This window comes from Orycteropus afer, unplaced genomic scaffold (assembly GCF_000298275.1).
Source record: "Orycteropus afer afer isolate SDZICR_OR568_19922 unplaced genomic scaffold, OryAfe1.0 scaffold00062, whole genome shotgun sequence".
Taxonomy (NCBI): domain Eukaryota; kingdom Metazoa; phylum Chordata; class Mammalia; order Tubulidentata; family Orycteropodidae; genus Orycteropus; species Orycteropus afer.
Window position 1 is genome coordinate 6,077,071 of NW_006921649.1, and position 19,481 is coordinate 6,096,551.

The following is a 19,481-nucleotide window of genomic DNA, read 5'->3' on the forward strand; positions in this document are numbered from 1 at the left end:
CACAGCAGAACGAAACACTGCCCGATCCCGCACCAGCCCCACAATCCCTGCTATACTCGAGCCCATCATCGCAGCCACTGTATCAATCCATCTCGTTGAATAAGGGTAGATGTGAAAAGAGCATGCTGGGAGAGTGTGAGTGGTAGCAAACTAGGTCCTTCACCCTTTGTGACAACCAGCTGCTTCCCCCATCCTCCCTCAGTACCAGCCTCGGGCTAACAGTTGCCACAAGCTTTGGAATTAAACAGACCTGAACATAAATTTTGGCTCTCTTTCTTACTGGCTATGCTTCCTTGAACAAAGAACCTAACATCTCTGATCTTTATCTTCCTCATCTGTAAACTGGTAATAATGATACCAACCTCATAGGCCTGTTGTGAGGTTTACTAGAAAGTTTATGTAAAGTACCTTGATGACACATTACTTAAATGATAGCTCTAAACATTAGGCTACCACTCAATGCAGAGGAAAAGATTAGTCCATCTCTTGTACTTTGGACATGTTATCAGGAGGGACCAGTCCCTGGAGAAGGACATCATATTGGTAAAGTAGAAGGTCAATGAAAAAGGGGAAGACACTTAATGAGATGGATTGACACAGTGGTTGCAACGGGCTGAAAACATAGCAACAATTGCGGAGATGACGCAGGATCAGGCAGTGTTTCGTTCTGTTGTAAATAGGGCTACTATGGGTTGGAACTGACTTGATGGAACCTAACAACAACATTAGTGTCTGCTTGTGCAATGTGACTTCAGAGATTCTGAAGACCACCTCCCTAAATACACATGCACACTGTCCCCCAATCAAAAGCCCCATTCATTGTATCTAATAATGCATAAAACTTCAAAATCAGAAATATATCTCTTGGTTCCCTGTTATTATCTATGCTCCTAACCCCACCCCCACCAGCCCTGGAATGAGGATTATTTTCCCTTCACTGTCACAAACCAGTGGGCCCCACACTACGTGCTCTCTAATATGCTCTGTTTGGCTTGCACAGGGTTACCAAGATCTTTGAACTACTTGCTGACATTTAAAAATAGAGGATTTCATTTTATCAACAAAGAAATAAAGGGGCCAGAGGTTAACTTGCCCAAAGTCAAACAGTGAAAGAACCAAAATTCAAGCCCAGCCCTTTGATTCTAAACAACTTTTTCATCCTTCTCTTAGACCCCTTTGCTGAAAGTGGCTTTATATCAGGTTTGCTGGGGAGTCCGGAATCCCAGGGTGGTGCAAACAGTTAACATGCTGGGCTGCTAACCAAAAGGTTGGAGGTCTGAGTCCATCCAGAGACAGACACCTCAGAAGGACAGCCTGGTGATCTACTTCTGAAAAATCAACCACTGAAAACCCTGTGGTGTACATTTCTACTTTGACACACAAAGGTCACCATGAATTGGAACCCGCTCTATGGCAGCTAGATTTTGTTTACTATATACTAAATGCTTTTGTATATGCATAGTTTGCACAGCATTGCAACATCCCTATTAAGGTAGTACAATTATTATTTCCATTTTACAGATGAGAAAACAGAGGCTCAGAGAGGCAAAGTAACTAGCCTAAGGCCACACAGTCAGTATGTTGCAGACCTAGAGTTAGACCTGCAGATCCTGAGACCATAATTTGCAATACCATACTGGCTCCTAGTGCCTGTTCCATAGAGTGGATATAAAGATTAAGTGTAAAAAGCTTCAGAGAGGGCTTAGCACAGTGCTAGCACATGGCAATGACTTGACACATTTTAGGAATTAGTACTTTCAATTTCCCTAATATCAGAGGAATTTTGTATGGAAGCTGACTGAATCTGGTCTCTTCTTCCAGTTGGCATTGGGCTCAGTGTTTCTCCGTGGCAGGAGGAGAGGCTATATATCCCCTATTAATTCTCTCAGTTTTGGGACCAATCCTCCAACCTCCCCCTCCAGGGACACAGTCTCTCCTCAGGTGGAAAGTAACTGTTCTGGCTTGTTGCTTGAGGTGTCGATGGTGACAGCCCCCTCTCTGTCCAAGGGGCTCAGCAGGCCACTGTCTGGCTCCCTGCCAGGCTGCCACCCCCTGCAGGGCCTGGGCTCCACTGGCCATCCGTCCATCGGCTCCGTCTGTCTGACCTGTCAGCAGACTCTTTGGAGTGGAGGTTGATGAGGGATCTGGGGGTGGGAGTAGGCAGGGTGAAAGACAAGAAACGGCAGGCAGAGGGGCAAGCATTTGGGGAACTCAGAGGCTGAGATCAGACACTGTGCTCTCTGCTACTACTGGCTTTTGTAACAGAACACGGGGAAGACAGCAGCAGCCAGGATAGAAATCTCCCAGGTACAGAAAGCATGGCCCTGGGCTAACAAGGGTGAGACTGTGCCAAGAGGCCCGTCAAAAGGGGCTGTCTAAAGTGGGAAAATTCTGATCAAATGAGAGCATTCCCAGAGGCTGTCTCAGAGTGAGGAGACTCAACTGTGGCAGTATAGTGGAAGGGAAAAGGAGAGAGAAAGAAACAACTAGAAAATGAAGATGTTTCTGAACCCTCAGCATTTCTTCCCCTAAATACCACGACATTTACAGGGTACCTTTTATGGCAATCTCTTATGAAGAACTAACAGTAGAAGTCAAGAGTGTGCCTTTTGGAAGTAGACAACTTATCTCCCGTAGAATGACACTCAGCTTGCTACAGTGGCTGCTTTTGTGACTTTGGACAAGTCCCTTAACCTCTCTGAGCCTCAGTTTCTTCATCTGTAGAATGGAGATGATTGAACCCACTCCAGAGGAGCTAAAACGGCTAGCTGAGGAACAGCGCTATTGTAACTTACCCCAGTCAAAGTGAGTATAAGCTCCCTGAAGTTACTTGCTGGGACAGCTCATCTCCTAAAAACATTCTGCACCCCAGTTTTCCAAAAACTGAATTACCCTCCAGTATCTACTTAAATTAAACTCTTCTGTTGGGCTTAGTCCAGTTTTAGATAAAGAGCTTGGCGGTACACTAAGCATATCATGGTGGAAGGCATTCCAGACTCCTGGGTGTAGGACACTCAGCATTTAACAGCAGCACAACCTTACCTAGAAGTATTATGTAGGATTTGGCTTTAGAATGAGGCAAATTGGATTCAAAACTCAGCCCCACCCCTAAAATTGTGTGATCTTGGGTGAGTTATTTAATCCCTTGAAGCTTCCAATTCCTCATCTGGAAAACAAGGATGTTAACAAGGCTTGTGATGTTAATGGTGATTTAATTCATGTATTGCACTTGGCACAGAGCCTGTCACCTAGTATGTTGTTGTTGTTGTTATGTGCCATCAAGTTGGCCCTGACTCATAGCGATCCCTCCTCGGGTTTCCGAGGCGGTGTCACTATGGAAGTAGATTGCCCAACCTTCCTTCTGAGGAGTGGCTGGTGGGTTTGAACCACCAGCCTTCTGGTTAGCAGTCAAGTGCCTTAGGCACTAAGCTACCAAAGCTCAAATGCCAGCTATTAGCTCTCATTAGACATGGCAACCATTAATACTTCATTGCCTTGCTAACCTAGGATGGTGTCACCTAGCAAAGGGTTGCTATACAGAGATACAGTGGCTTTGGGCAGCACTGAGTCCCTCAGCAGGACAGCTACTGTGAGCTGATATGCTGGCAGTAATGGTGTGGTTTGCCTTGGGCTCAATCACCAAAAGGCATACTGGACTCCTGACCTCACTTTATGAGGTCAGTCAATCATAAGGATATTATGAGGATGGGACTTCTTCCAATTGTCACTACTGAGTAGATGGAAGCTTGGCTGGTCCTCCCAAAGACAGAGCCTCCAAACCTAGAGCCCTATTGGCATATGAAGTACTTCTCAATGTGTATTTCACTGAATACTATTGCAATTAGATGCTCTGAGCCAAAAGAGCTCTGTGGTCAGGGAGTGCTGCATACTCCATTGCAAAAATATGAAAGATTCAGGATGTATATTCACATATTAAAGGGTCAGAGAAGTCTTGCTGTAAGGAAACCAGTTTAACTTTGTTTAACCAACAATCTTTCAGATTGTGTTTGACCACAAATCCTTCACTCCCACCTCCACTTTTACATCTCAAACAAAATAACCAAACTCACTGTCATCAAATTGATTCCACCTCATAGCAACCCCCATTGAGTTTCCAAGTCTGTAAATCTTTATGGAAACAGACTGCCTCATCTTTCTTACATGGAGCAACTAGTGGGTATGAACCACTGACATTTTAGTTAGCAGCCAAATCCCTTAACCATTACAACACCAGAGCTCCTTAACATCCTACAGGAGACACAGTTTGGAAAAGCTACTTTGGTCCTGCAGGGTCAAATATACTGCTGTGGAGATCTGAAGAGTGTTCTCAATAATTCAAAGCAGAGCATCCCAAACTTTATTAAGCAAAAGGATTACCTGAAAGTCTTGTTAGAATGCAGATTCCCAGTCTCCATACTCAGGAATTCAGTGGTTTTCACACCACTCAGGTGACTACAGGCAAGTAATCATAGAATGCACTTTAAGTACCATTGATTTGGAGCCTTGCTATGAAGGTGAGGTGTTGGGAACAGCACCTGGGGGCTTGTAAGAATGCAACATCTCAAGCCCACCCCAGACCCACAGGATCAGACTCTGCATTCTAACAACATCACCGGATGATTCTAATACAGAAGTAAAAAACAAACTCATTTCCTTTGAATCGGCTCCAACTTATGGAAACCCCATGTATGCAGAGTAGAACTGCTCCAGAGGGTTTTCAAGGCTGTGCCCTTTGGGAAGCAAATTCCTAGGCCTGTCTTCCAAGGTGCCTCTGGGTGAGTGCGAACTGCCAACCTTTCAGTTAGTTGTCAAGTGATTAACGATTTGTGCCACTCAGGGATTCTAGAATTGAGAGACATTGATTTAAAGATATTTTGGTTGCTAGTACTTGTTTTTTGTTTGTTTTGTTTTGGGTAAACTAACTTAAAAAAAAACTCACTGCCATCAAGTCGGTTCCAACCCATAGTGACCCCTCCTTGGATTTCCGAGGTAGTATCACTACGGAAGTGGATTGCCCAGTTTTCCTTCCAAGGAGTGGCTGGTGGGTTTGAACTGCCAGCCTTCTGATTAGCACTTTAGGCACTACATCAATTAAAAAAGTTTGGATAAAAAATGCAACTTTGTCAAATCAAACTTATCCAGTGGCTTCAAGAGTCATTAAATAGATGTCTTACCTGAGATCCTATCAGTGCCATCAGTAACAGTGCCTTGATTCTCCTAAGCAGCCTTTGTTTCCTTTCCTACATCCTCATGAAGAGTAGGAGAGCCAGCAAAACAGCTTTCAGTAGGGCCGCCACTCTGCCAAGTCTCTGTTTAGACACGATTGTTCTTCCGTTGTTAAGTCATAAGAAAAGCCGGAAGGTGCTTTGGGGCAAAGATCTCTGGCCTTGGAACTCAGAGACTGACAAAAAGAATTGCCAAGAAGCAAGAGGAAAACTACCAACAGACCTTCCAGAAGGAGCAGAAATACAGTTTTACTTCTTACAATATTTAAGAAGGGTGGTTGTTCCATTGGGGTAAAAGGGGCACGTCTGTGGAACAACGGTCCATCAGGCAGCCAGGGTATTAATGGCAGGTGAAACCTTCCAAATGAGCACCCTGTCAGCCAATCTATCGTTTTAAAAGGTTGGCAATGCAGGAGACCTAACAGATGCAATGAAGAACTAATCTCATATTGCCAGGTTAAATCAAGTCAGCCTTGCCCGTTTCTTTCACTTCTTAGTTACATCAAGCCAGAATGCTTTCAATTATCTCTCACTTCCAACTTGTCAGCAGGCAGTGGGTAAAATGCAAATGAACAGTCCCCTTCCCTGGTGGAGAGCAGGAAGTATCATTAAGAATAGCCTCTAATTGTTGAGCTCGTCCTCCATATTGAGTGCTGGGCATCCATCCTCTCAATTCACATGCATTGTCTTATAGCATTTCCATGCACTTTGCTGAGGTAAATGCTATGAAGTCCACTCTATAGATTGAAAAACTGAGCCATTCCTGTGGCTGTTCAGCCACTCCTGAACTCCTGTTCAGTCATTTGCCCAAAGTGACATAACTAATAAACCGTAGACCAGGTTTTGAAACCAGACCATTCTGACTTTAAAGCTCACACTCCTGCTGTTTTTCTAACTGAGCCAAGAGGCCAGTGCCACTCTTAGACTTGGGCAAGTGGGGCTTTAGGGGTAAACCCTTCATCTCAAGGGCTCCTGAGCTTTGGAGCACCTTCCTTGAAATTTCTAAGTGCCACTCCAGTGGCAGTGACTGGCCAGGGCTGACAATGCTTTCTGAGAAGAGTACCCTAGCCCAAACTAGGACCCACTTGAGCCCTAGTCCCTGTTTTTCCTCTTCAGAGTACTCTCTGACCCTCTAACATACCCACCTCCATGTATATGGTGTCAAACAATGCCTTTAGTTATTCTGAGCTTTGCATCTATGGAGTTATTCCAGGTTTTAATGGCCAATCTCTGTTCAGCAAAGATGACCTGGTAAACAGATTGCTCCCATTAGCCAGCGTGGTACTCCTTTTACAAGATCATGTGAAAGATAAGGGTGCTAGAATGGTACTGACATTCTGATTTGGGGTGATTTGAATTGTTTATACAGACAAGGCCCCAGCGAAAACTATATCTGCCCAGGACCCCAAATATCTTAGGCATAGCACTACAAGAGTCCAGTTCACAAAATGACTCCTAAGCCAAGTCCATGGTTGCAATTTGCTCTTTACAAAAGAACCTTTCATGTCTCTAAGTAACATTGATCAGGAGCCTTTGACCTTTGCCAGCCAGCACCCAGGTCCTCTAGAACCCTGTGTTCCTTCATTTCCATCACAAAGAACAAATTTCCCCGGGGTTCTTCCTTCTTTTCCCAACTTCTTGCTTCCCTTCTCTCCATTGCTTTTTAATTGTCCATCTCCCCATCATTAACTGATCTCAAAATGGCCTGAGATTTATTGGTTTTGCCACTTGGGTTCCCTGTATTTTTCTTGGGAAAATGAGAATTTGGCAACTACCTAGCTCTATGCAACTAAACAAACCTATATGGTGCCAAGAAGACTCAAAATAAGGAAAGAAGGAGAAATGATTCAGAGGCACTTGGTGCTCGCTACTGTTCTAAGTACTTTACATAAATGATCTCAACACTCTTCCCAACATTCCTATGAGGAATCATTATCAACATCATCATCATCCCCACTTTGTAGATGAGCAAATTAAAGTACAGAGAGGTCAAAATCTTGTCTTAAAGTCTTACATCTGTTAGTAAGTGCATAATGTGTATTATCTTAATTGTAGAGCTAGGTGAATTTTTATATATAAATATACCTATACAGCTAGTAGGGAGCTCTGGTGGCATAGCACCTAATTCATTTGACTGCTAACCAGAAGGCTGGTGGTTCAAACCCACCAGCCACTCCTCAGAAGGAAGACTGACAGTCTACTTCTATAGAGATACCACCTCAGAAGCCCAAGGAGGGGTGGCTATAAGTTGGAACCAACTCAACAGCAGTGAGTTTGGGTTTTGGTTTGGTTATATAGCTATCAAGGAGCTCTAGTGGTGCAATGCCTAAGTCAACAGTCAAATGACTGTCAAATGACTGTCAAACAGTCAAATGACTGTTAACCAGAAGGTTGGCAGTTCAAACCCATAAGCCACTCCACAGAAGGAAGACACGGCAATCTATTTCCATAAAGATTTACTGCCTCAGAAACCCAATGGGGGTCACTATGAGTCAGAATCAACTCAGTGGCACTGGGTTTTATTTCTGGTTTAATACAGCTGCTAGGAGCTCTGATGGTGTAGTGGGTAAGGCATTTGGCTGCTAACCAGAAGGTATGTGGTTCAAACCCAACAGCTGCTCCACGGGAGGAAAATGAGGCAATCTACTTCCATAAAGATTTACAGCCTTGGAAACCCAATGGGGGTTGCTGTGAGTTGGAAACAACTCAGTGGCAATGAGTTTGGTTTTTTGAGTTTTTTTGTTGTTGTTGTTATACAGCTACAGGAGTCCTGGATGGTGCAGTTAATGCACACAGCTGCTAACTGAAAGATTAAAGGTTCAGGTCCACCCAGAGGCATTTAGGAAGAAAAAAAATCTACATCTAAAAAACTGAGCATTGAAAACCCAGTGGTGCACAGTTCTAGTCTGACACACATGAGGTCACCATGATTTAGAGTCAACTCCACGACAACTGGTTTGGGTTTTGGTTTGGTGTAGCTACTATCCAGATGAAGATCGAACATTCCCAGCACCCCAGAAAGTACCCTTTCTCAGCCAATACCACCCCATACGGCTAACTACAAATTCTGATTTTCTATCTTAATTTATTAACTCTGCCTGTTCTTTAACATCTTATACATAGGATAATATGTACTCCTCTTCAAAGCCCACATTTTTAACCTATCCACTATGTAGTCTCCTGGCCCAGTGAGTAGGAACTTACTGGCTGTTAATGCCTCTGCTGACACCCCACTCTGGAAAGAGATGGGCTCATTTTTAAAATCTGAGCCACCAACCAGTTCCCAAGAAGGCACTAGCAGAACTTTCTGATGCACCTGAAATGAATTGTTGAAGCCAATTTGGGCTGCCTTGTTACAAAATGAAACTGAGAAAAGTAAATGTAGGTGTTTCTTTGAAGGCTTTAATACCCAAGAAAGCTGGAAAGTCTGTGCAGGTTGGAGAGGGAGTCACTTGCATACCTAGGTGCAAAAAATGGGACAAAATGTTTCTTTCTTGATTTTCTCTCTAAGATGCCCAGTTTACCAAGTCAAAGAGGAAAATTAATTAAAAAAGGGATCTTCTCATTCCTGAAGCCATTCCTTATAAGAGTGAAACAGGGACTCCGACAGCCTCTGTAGGCAGAAAAGATGTGTATGTTTCACAAACTCTGGATTTCACTCAGTAGTGGGGATAAACAAGTTGATATGTATAATATCAGCCTGTCCTAGAATAGGTCTTCAATGAACTGTAGGCATTACTACAACTAGAAACTCCCTGAAATTTTCACATTTTTCAATTTATAAAAATTGGACATGAAAATCAATTAATATCCACTTATATTTAGAGCCATTCACTGAAATGAGTCAGGGGTTGGTTGAATCTTGGGGAGAATGTTGCCTGTGTTTCTAAATAGTGATAGGTTAGTAGTAATTTAGTAAATAGCAAAGACTATGAATTCAGTAGGATTTACATATATTCTTGATTTAAATCCTCATTTCCTATGGCTATTGTAGCCATCCATTTATCCTGAGTGTGGCTTTACTAGCAAGTGTTCACTTAAGGCTTTGAGGTTAAACCTCTAGACTGCTGTTGTGTTGTTATGTGTTGTCGAGTCAGACCCAACTCATAGTGACCCCTCCTTGGGTTGCCAAGGCAGTATCACTACAGAAGTAAATAGCCCAACCTTCCTTCCGAGGAGTTCAAACCCACCAGCCTTTTGGTTAGCAGTCAAGTGCCTTAGGCACTAACCCATTGCCATCGAGTCAATTCTGACTCATGGCAACCCCCTGTATTTCAGAGTAGAACTACTTCATAGGGTTTTCTTGACGGTGATTTTTAAGGAAATAGATCACCAGGCCTTCCTTCCACATCACCACTGAGTGTGTTTGAACTTGTCAACCATTAGATTAGTTGTTGTTGTTATTTGCCATCAAGTCAATTCCAACTCATAGGGACCCCATGTGTATACCATAGACAACCGTTGCTCCATAGGGTTTTCAAGGCTGTCACCTACCTTCGAGAAGTAGATCAGTAGGGCTTACTTTCAAGACACATTTGGGTGGGTTTGAACCACCAACTTTTCTGTTGGTTAGTAGTTAATGGGCACTTAACCATTTGCACCACCCAGGAACCACCTTGACTATTTAAGAGCTCCTTAAAAATGTAGCTGATCAAACTATGCAGGTGCTAGAACTAGCTGACACAAACCTGTAGGTAAGTGCCATCTTGCACCAATGGTAAAACAGCTGAACAGGGGTTTGAATCCCACCAGTAGATAGTATGGTCCTCAGCAGCCTGTGTTGCCAAAGATTAATACCCAGACATCGTGTTTCTCATGTTCATCCCTCTCCACATGCTCATTTCAACCAGTCAAATTCTTTCCTAGCTGTAGTTGACAGGTCCTCAGAAGTGATTCACTCTTCCTGCTACCCATGCTTCCACACTTGTTTGCATGTCCACTGCCCTGTCTTCAGGTTCCCCTTGGGAATATCTTGATATCTTGTCCTTCATATATTGAAGAGAACAAGGGTAATGCACTCATTGGTTGCGTTTTCCTATTTATTATCCATGACCACCTTTTAGCCACTTGTGTAACTTAATCAGTTTCACTGAGCCTCACTTTCCTCCCCTATAGAATGGGTAGATTAACTGTGATAATACGGTTTACTGAGTTCTCACTGTACCAGGAGGCCATATAGTGGATTGGTAAAAAGGTGGGCTTTGAAGAATAAATATTTTTCCATTTATAGGATGTGTAAGAACTGGCAATGCTGATCAATTACAAAAGAAAATCAGAAATTATAGTTACTTCCTTAGGGAGATATTGGCTGGTAAAGGGCACAAGAGAAATTTGATATGGGGGGGGAGGGTTCCAAACTTTCATCTGGGTAGTTCATATAAAGGTATATTTATATATGAAAACTTACCAAACTGTATAAAGATTATGCATTTTTTGTACTTTATGTTCCATGTACTTTACATTTATTTGCTTTAATCCTCTAAACCATGCTTTCTAACATTTCATCATCATCATCATCGTCTCCATTTTGTAGATGAGAAAACTAAGACCTGGAGCAGTACGTTGTCACAAGTCAACAGTTGGGTAGTAACTGATCTGAAATTCAAACCCAGACATTCTTTTAAGGGGTCCAGAGTCTACAGCTTAATAATTACCTTATTCTGCTTTGTAGGGTTTTCATGATAACTTAAGTCAGAAAAATAAATGATAATCCTGCTCATCTTATAGCATCTATTATTAATTATTATGAACCTATCACTATTTGGAAACACAGGGCAGGATTCTCTCCAAGATTCAACCAACCCATATCCCATCCTGGTGAATGACTCTAAATATAAGTAGATGTTAATTTCACTTATTTTTCATGTCCTGGTTTTATAAATTGAGAAGTTGAAAACTTCAGGGAGTTTCTGGTTATAAAAATATCTACAGTTCTTTGAACACATACTCTAGGACAGACTGATATTACACATATCATCTCATTTATCCCTATCACATTGTTGTTGTGCATCATAGAGTCGATTCTGACTCTTAGGTGACCCTATATGACAGAGTAGATAGAAATGCCCCATAGGGTTTCCTAGGCTGTAATTTTTACAGGAACATATCACTAGGTCTTTTCTCCTGCGGACCCTATGAAATAGGTACTGTTATAACTCAATTTTAAAGGCAAGGATATGAGCTCAGCAAGGTTGGTTATCTTTCTAAGCTCAGACAGCCAGGCACTAGTAGAATTCCCAGATTCATCTAATTTCAGGGACCAGGCTCTTATCTCTTACACCATTATTATTATTATTATTATTGCTTTTTTTTGGCTTTTTACTTTATAATTTCTATTATTTTACCTTGTAACTTCTATTACACAACCAGGAAGTGTTTCATTCTGTTGTGCATGGGGTCGCTATGAGTCAGAGCCAACTTGATGGCCTCCAGCAACAATTTCTATCCAAAGGATTCAATTTAGCATTAACCCGATATCTACTCTACATTGCAAACATGCTCTTGAAGACTCTCTCTTATTTTCTTTATCAAATATGAAAAAAAAAAAAAAAAACCTCACGTATTATTCCCAGTTTCTCCGTGCCTACATCTCTCAATTGCCATTAAATTAGCATCTGGCATATATGAGAAGAACAGGCCTGAGCTGTGGTTTTAGCATCTGTCCTGACAGAAAGCACCTTGGTAATTCTCCTTGGCCATGTTTCACAGAGTGACGCAGATGAGGACATATTAAACAGACATGTAGCACCAACATGGCCCAGATCAGGAAGGCCCTTGCCACTTTCCCATAATTGCTGAGTCAGAAGTGGGACCTTTTCCAGAACTCTGCAAACCTCTTCCACCCCCCTTGCTAGGAAAAAGCCAACCAGACAAACAAATAAGCAGGTAGATAAATAAAGAAAGAAATCCTCCAATGTCAGAGAAGGGCTGAGTGGCTTTTCCGCCACCGTTGAATGGAGCCGTCTGCAGCCTCTCAGGTCCTGAACTGGCAATTCAGAACAGTTTGATTGCCTGCTTGATTGTTTGCGAGATAACTGCAAGATTGTCAGTGACAGGGTAATTTACTGAAGATTGCAATGTCAGACTCCATCCAAGGGGCTTGCTGGCATAAAGATGCGATTCTCATGACTGACAGGCCACTGGGAGATTGGAGTGCCAATTTAAAGTTCACAGTGTCATCGGAAAGTGTTCAGCAGCAGCAGCCCATAATCACGCAGTATGATGAGGTCATTACAGACATAACGTATGCTCACACTTAATAAAGGACCCAAATGTACAGTCTTGGGAAAAGGTAAATGTAAATATGGAGGAGGAATCGACGGAAATAATTTATATCCCTTTTTTTTTTTTTCTTTTGTCTTCTGCTATTGCTGATGTGTTATTAGGACATCTCCTGCCAGACAGGCCCTTGAATAAAAAGCCTGGAATCAACAAAACAGTGGGACAATTTGCGGTTCACAGTTTGGAAGCAGTCACAAACACAGAAACAGTGGCCCACTGAAGATTGTGGGGAAGGAAGATGTTCGATGCTTAATAGGAAAACTGTCTTAAGTTATTATTTAGGCCTGATGAGGTCCTCAAGCTGGTTATGTGAAGTGGGTAGAAAATGGTTCAGAGGGCAATGGAAGCCATTTCCAGCTTCAGGAGGGAAAGGCCACCAGAGATGGATGGAGCTCCTGATGGGAAGAGGCCCACTGCCTTAAAGAAATCTATAGCACTAACAACAGTGGATTTCTTCTCACCTGAGAAGTTTCTGTGGCTGCTGAATAGTGCATTGCCAACATATCTCAGTGGGTCATCTTTAAATCCAAAGCAGGCATTAAGTTGCAGATTCCTTTAGTCTAGTAAAGGCAGTCTATGGAAGATGATGTTAAAGACAGAATGCTATGCTTCCTTTTAATTCTCTTCTCTTTTTCTTGTTCTGACAAGGACCCTTGGGTCCAGGAGTGGATTGCCCAATAAGCAAAGTAAACACAAGCTTACTTGTGCATACTTACTAATCTGTTCAGTACATAATTGTTCACTACAGATGAGTAAGGAAGCCCAAGCTTACTTTGCTTATTGGGTAATCCAACACTGCTTGCATCCATTGGACAATCTGAACATGGATCTGAAATGGGGCCCCTGTATTATCCTGCTGGTGAGAAACAGTTCTCTAGCACCGTTTCTTGGGTATGAGGTTTGCTAGATGCTGGGGAGTATCCAATTCAGCTAACACATCAGACTGAGGTGTTCGGAGCCTTGACTTCAAAAATCTCTAAATTTAAGGTGTGCATCCCTGCTCACCCTCCTGTGTCTGCATTTCTAGGAAATTTTGTAAATCTAAACGCATTACAAGGCACACAAGCAACATTTGCCCACGTGGAAAATGAGAGGCTAGTTTTCGTAATTTAAAGCCAGGCAAAACATGCAACCTCCTAATTTGTTTGCTTGCTAAAAGAAAGTAATGCATTAAAATAATTGTACATTAATTGCTAAATTATAGTGGAACTTTGGCGAAATTACATATTTCAATTTCATTAGTGGAACCAAATGAAAGGGTAATGCCAAAAAATTACATTGTAATCTATTTAAAGCACACAGGTAGAACTCTGATTCAGTGTTCCAGTACATGTGTTTGTCAAGTCACTGCCCAGGGTTTGAGTGCAAGCTTCTATAATGCTAATTATGACCAAAAAAAAAAAGGTTTACCATCAAATTCAGGAAGTATAAGCAAGATATAGTCCAACTCGTTGGCACATAACAACAACAACAACAAGAAGCAAGTTATTCTCCAAGCTCCTCCACTGTATGTTCAATCAATTCCCAGCAGAATGAATGAGGGTTAGCCAATCAATCTGTTCTAATAGGAAATTCCAGGGAATCAACACTGCCCTGGCATTCCCATTCTCAGCCCTTACAGACATGTAAAGAATGAGAAACAGTCATTTAATCATTCTACAAATATTTGTTGATTGCCTGATTCCATGCTTTGCATTAGGCTAGACATCAATAGGGAGCTCTGGTAGCATAGTGGCTAAGACACTTGCCTGCTAACCAGACGGCTGGCGGTTCAAACCCACCAGCCACTCCTCGGAAGGAAGGTTGGGCAATCCTACTTCTATAGTGATACTGCCTCGGAAACCCAAGGAGGGGTCGCTATAAGTCGGATTTGACTCGACGGCACATAACAACAACAACAACAGACATCAATACAGAAATGAGTAAGACACTGTTCTTTCTACTCCAGGTATTCATTTTCTAGGCAGAAAAGCAAACAGTAAGAGATCATTCATTCCAACACAAGGAACTAAGCATTAACTTCCATTTCTAGAAGTTGTTTTGCATTAGAATCACCTGAGAAGCATGTTTAAAATGAAGATTCCATGACTGCTCCTGGAGGCTCTCTCCAGGTTGGAGGTCAAGGCTAGGCTCCTAATGCTCCTCCACAGGAATCTGATGTAGAACCTTCTTTGAGAAGCTCTGATTCAAGGGTGAATAGAACACGAATATCTAACCTAACCAGGGGAAACATCACGAAGGTTCATGGGGGAGGAGGCCACATCTAGACTTACAGATGGGTCATGTCTGTTTCCCTGACTATGTTGTCAGCTCCTAAAGAACATATGCTATTGTTTTCTGCTCACTGTTTGACTTCCAGCACATGGATGGCATTCAATAAATAGTTGTTGAATGATCAGTGAATAAATAGGAACCAGCTGAGGAACAGGGATCAGAGGCAGAAGTCTAGACAAGTAAATTAAGATGGTCAAAGGCCTGGGGGCATGTGGGAAGGTAGAACCATAAGCAGTTGGGTATACTGATGCCTTAATGTCTGGGTTCCCAAGCCAAAGGCATGTCTCCATGTTTGTTGGAAAATATATATGAAACTCATAGTCCCTGGTTCTATAACAGTCAGAGGGAACAGCAGTTCAGAGGGAACAGGGATGAAATTATGCTCTCCATTAAAGGCAGAATTAAGGAACCTTTTGCATTTTGATTACTGTGCACTCATTAGAATAGGCCCCTAAGAACTGACAAATGGGTGGTCTTCTTTGTGCTGTGTAGTTTAAAGCAAAGTTGGTTTATTTGTTTGTTTTTTCAAACCACAGATAATACTAGTTCATCATAGGTATGGTAGAAAGCTCAGAAAATTATAATAAAGAAAATTAAGATCTTGCTCCAATCTGCTACCCAAGAGTGACCATTTGTCAACATTCTCAATTATTTTCTTTTAGTGTTTTGTTTTTCCCCCTTATAGATGCATGTTGTAATGATATTCTGCCTATTGTAAGAAACCTGTCAATAGGGGCCCTCAGTTTTGATGTGGTTCATGCCTGTGCTGGTGACAATGGTGAGACATATTCAAGTGGTTTTTTACCATGGGACACACTGACCCTTCTCTGCCTCTGCCCTCAGATGGCCTGGTGGACTGTCTGGATCCCGACTGCTGCCTGCAGTCAGCCTGTCAGAACAGCCTGCTCTGCCGGGGTTCCCGTGATCCCCTAGACATCATCCAGCAGGGCCAGACAGACTCGCCTGTGGTGAAGTCCTTCTATGACCGCATTAAGCTTTTGGCAGGCAAAGACAGCACTCACATCATTCCTGGAGACAACCCTTTCAACAGCAGGTAAGTGTTCTATCTTCAGGCTATGGGATCATCTGGGTCCTTTCTTATTGAAAAAGAAGAACTCCTAGTTTCTCCAGGGACCCAATTAACATGGAAACTTCCCCATTGAGGGAACCCCCTGCTGTGGCTCACTTGGGTCCCTTCCCTCCCTCTGCTGTGGCCCCAGAACAAAGGCCTGGACTCTGAGGGTCTGGCCACCTTCAACCCAGAACCTGCTGAGGTACCTGTTGATTCCTTGATTTTCAGATGATTTTATAAAGTATTAATATATGTGGCATTATTGTTATTTATAAATCCCCCTTGATAATGCCTCTGATGGTGGCTTTTGTTTGATCATTGATGAAACTTTTCATTCAAAAGAGTGTTTTGAGTGCCATTATGAACTTAATAGCATATCATTCATGGCATGAGAATCAAGAGAATGCAAGTTGCCTGAATTTATTAATCACCTATAATAAGCCAGCCACCATCTATATGTCACTTTGTCATATTGTGATGGCTTGTGTCTTGCTATGATGCTGGAAGCTATGTCACTGGTATTTCAAAGTCACCTATGGTAGACAGGTTTCACTGGAACTTCTAGGCTAAGACAGACTAGGGAGAAAAGCCTGGCAACCTACTTCTGCAAATTAACCAATGAAAATCCTATAGATCACAACAGAATATTGTGCAATATAGAGCTAGCAGATGAGCTCCCAATACACACAGTGGCCACAACATGGACTTGAGCATATCAACTATTGTGGAGAATGGTGTAGGACTGGACAGTGTTTCATTCTGTTGTACATTGTGTTGCCTTGAGTCAACTTGATGGCAATTAACAAGAACGAGCAAAATAACGAGCCGGAGACTTCATGTCAATTATCTCTAACCTCACAGCAATCGCATCAACTATATCTACTAATTACCTACTATGCACAAGGCATTGTGTCACTGCATTTCACCCCTAATTCCAAAATGGTATTTAGGAGGTTCTCACGTTTGCTTCAGTTGCTAATTTGAGCCTTGTGAATATTCAGAATCAAAGTCTGGGTTTATTTTGTAGCCAACTTGACCCCTCCCTTCCTCCTAAGGCAAGTTAGAACTGTACCCCAGGAGAGGAGGGCAAGAGGAAAGTTTGGCTTTGAGACATCCCATCCTCTTACTCTTCTAAGCAATATTTCTGATTCTGAGGGCAGAGTGGAGAAGCAAAGGTCTTCTTATGTCTCATGTCAGTGATATCCCTCTGGCTCGGTCCAGGTCCAAACGTCCATGGTGTCTGCTGATGTGACTATCCTCACATAGGTGGTGGGCATGGTCTTCTTGGGTGTGCCCCACACCATCTCCATGCTTCATTCCATTCTCTCCAGCATCATCTCCATTTTCTACGTGGAGAAATAAGAACTATGGGCAAGGGTCTTCTTCCATGCCTTCTAGGAACTTGAGTGAGGGGGTCCTTACCCCTTTACTCCTTCTGACAGCCGTTATCACACATTTCTCTTAGTTTCCTTTACCTTACTCAGGTAGCCCCAGGAACAAATCAGGAAGTGTGCTGCTTACATAAGTTTCTTGGCCTATGGGGGATTTTCGCATGATGTCTGTCTTTCCCTGTATACATCTGTGTCTAGTGTGCTCTTTTATAAGACAATAGGTTTAGGACCCAGTGTATTCAAATATGGCCTCATTAACATAACAAAAGAGAACTCATATTTCCAAACATGATCTGGGGTAGTTCTGCAACATAACTTTTTGGGGGCACAATTCAATCCATAACCATTCACTTCTACTGTAAATGCATCCTCCAAAGGGCCATGGTCTGTTTCAGTCAGTTTCCTGATTAACATTCCATCATTCCTACCTGAAATCCAATAAATTTCTGATATTTTCTTTTTCATTGCTCCTTCTTCTCCTGTCCCTTATAATTTAATCATATCCTCCTCATTATTAGTTACCATTTCTGAAGGTACTTTAAGCTAGAGCCATGATGTAAGGAGATCAAGCAGGGATCTAAACCAGCCCCAGAGTCCCTGGGTGGTGCAACTGGTTAAGCACTTGACTACTAACCAAAAGGTTGGCAGTTGGAACCCGCCATGAGGCACCTTGGAAGAAAGTCCTGGAAATCTGCTTCTGAAGAGTCAAAGCTTTTAAAACCCTATGGAATACAGTTCTATTCTGACACACAAGGGGTCACCATGAGTGATAATTGACTTGGGTGAAAGAAAATTCCTTTAAAGAAACCTTCTTCTGAAGCCTTGAATGCAGCAATAAATACCAAAATGAAAAACCAAACCTGCTGCCATAGAGTCGATTCTGACTCATAGTGACCCCATTGGGTTTCTAAGGAGGTAAACCTTTACGGAAGTCGATTGCTCCATCTTCTTCCATGGAGTGGCTGGTGGGTTTGAACTGCCAACCTCCTAGTTAGCAGACAGATGCCTCAGGCACTGCACCACCAGAGCTCCTTGTAACAATAAATAGCACCACCCAAATGAGCCTACGCTCTCTTTCACATGTCAGCATAATTCAGAAACACAAAGTGTTACTCCATGATACAGGTTAAAGTTCAGCAAGCATGTGAATTTCAGTGCATTATCATCTGACAAATAATGAAGGACAAAGCTAGGAGTGAAAAAGAACTTAATTCAAGACTTATAAAAAGGCGTTTCCCCTAGATAATGGCACACAAAATAACTAAAATGCCTTAACTACACCACTATAATTTATAGAGCAGATCTCACTATCTAGATAATGTGATAATTGTTACACATCAATAATCATAAATAGAAATGAACTGATAGCATGTCGTAGCTGAATTTTTTCTGCAAATTGACTGCCTGGAAATGATAGGAAGCCAGCAGCAATAAAGAATTAGAAAAATATAGGGTAGAAATCACAAGCAACCCAGCCCGTTTTATTCCTATGGCACTTCACAAAGTCTTATGCTACATGAATGATTTAAAGGAAATAACAGGTGTAGGGGGAAAAGGAACACTATAGAATGTATTCTCAATTTTGTTTTCTCATCAGAAGCACTGTAGACCTTGTGGTCATCAACACACATCATTGATTTTAAAATAGTGTCTGGTGAGGCCTTAAAGAAATCTCAGTCTGAGGAAGATAAGAAAGTGGAATTGAACAAAAGGATTATTTTCATAAATTAGTTTTCCACTTTCAGGACACTCTGATATTGTGGTTGGAACCAGCTAAAAATGGGATTCATTTGTTATGCAGCCAGTAGCAGACAATTAGAGCTGTCAGTGGAACAGTCTAAATGCTCCTGAGATCATCAAAAGGTTGGAGTTGAGCAGTTTTGGGTATTGCTAATAAAAAGAGAGGCTCTTGGAGAGAGCATCGCTCCAGTTGTCAGAACATCTGGGATTGTAAAAGTAAGTGCATTCCAGAAATCGAGCAGACTTTGACAAGATCCTGGCAAAGAACAGGTCAACTTGATTACCTAGTCCAGAAATTGGGAGTGTGCCCAGGAACCTCAGAGCCTGACAACCTCCCTGCCTTCGCCAAATTACCCAGTGTCTAGGAAGGCCAATGAGACAGCTGCAGACCTGTTTGCTGGGCTAGTCTCAATGCAAAAATGAAGTTTCTCATTAGCCATTTCTCCAGGAATTCAAGAGAGTTCCGATAAGAAGAGATGTCTGTAGTCTCCCTCCATG

At 42.3% G+C, this 19,481-nt stretch overlaps 1 protein-coding gene across 1 annotated transcript in view; it reads left to right on the forward strand.

The window, feature by feature from the left end:
* Nucleotides 1-19,481, forward strand: part of TENM2 (teneurin transmembrane protein 2) — a 1,334,042-nt gene that overhangs the window by 1,219,981 nt on the left and 94,580 nt on the right. The window contains exon 14 of the mRNA XM_042780802.1: nucleotides 15,624-15,834. Coding sequence (XP_042636736.1) covers nucleotides 15,624-15,834 — 211 coding nt within the window. The remainder of the gene's footprint in view (nucleotides 1-15,623; nucleotides 15,835-19,481) is intronic.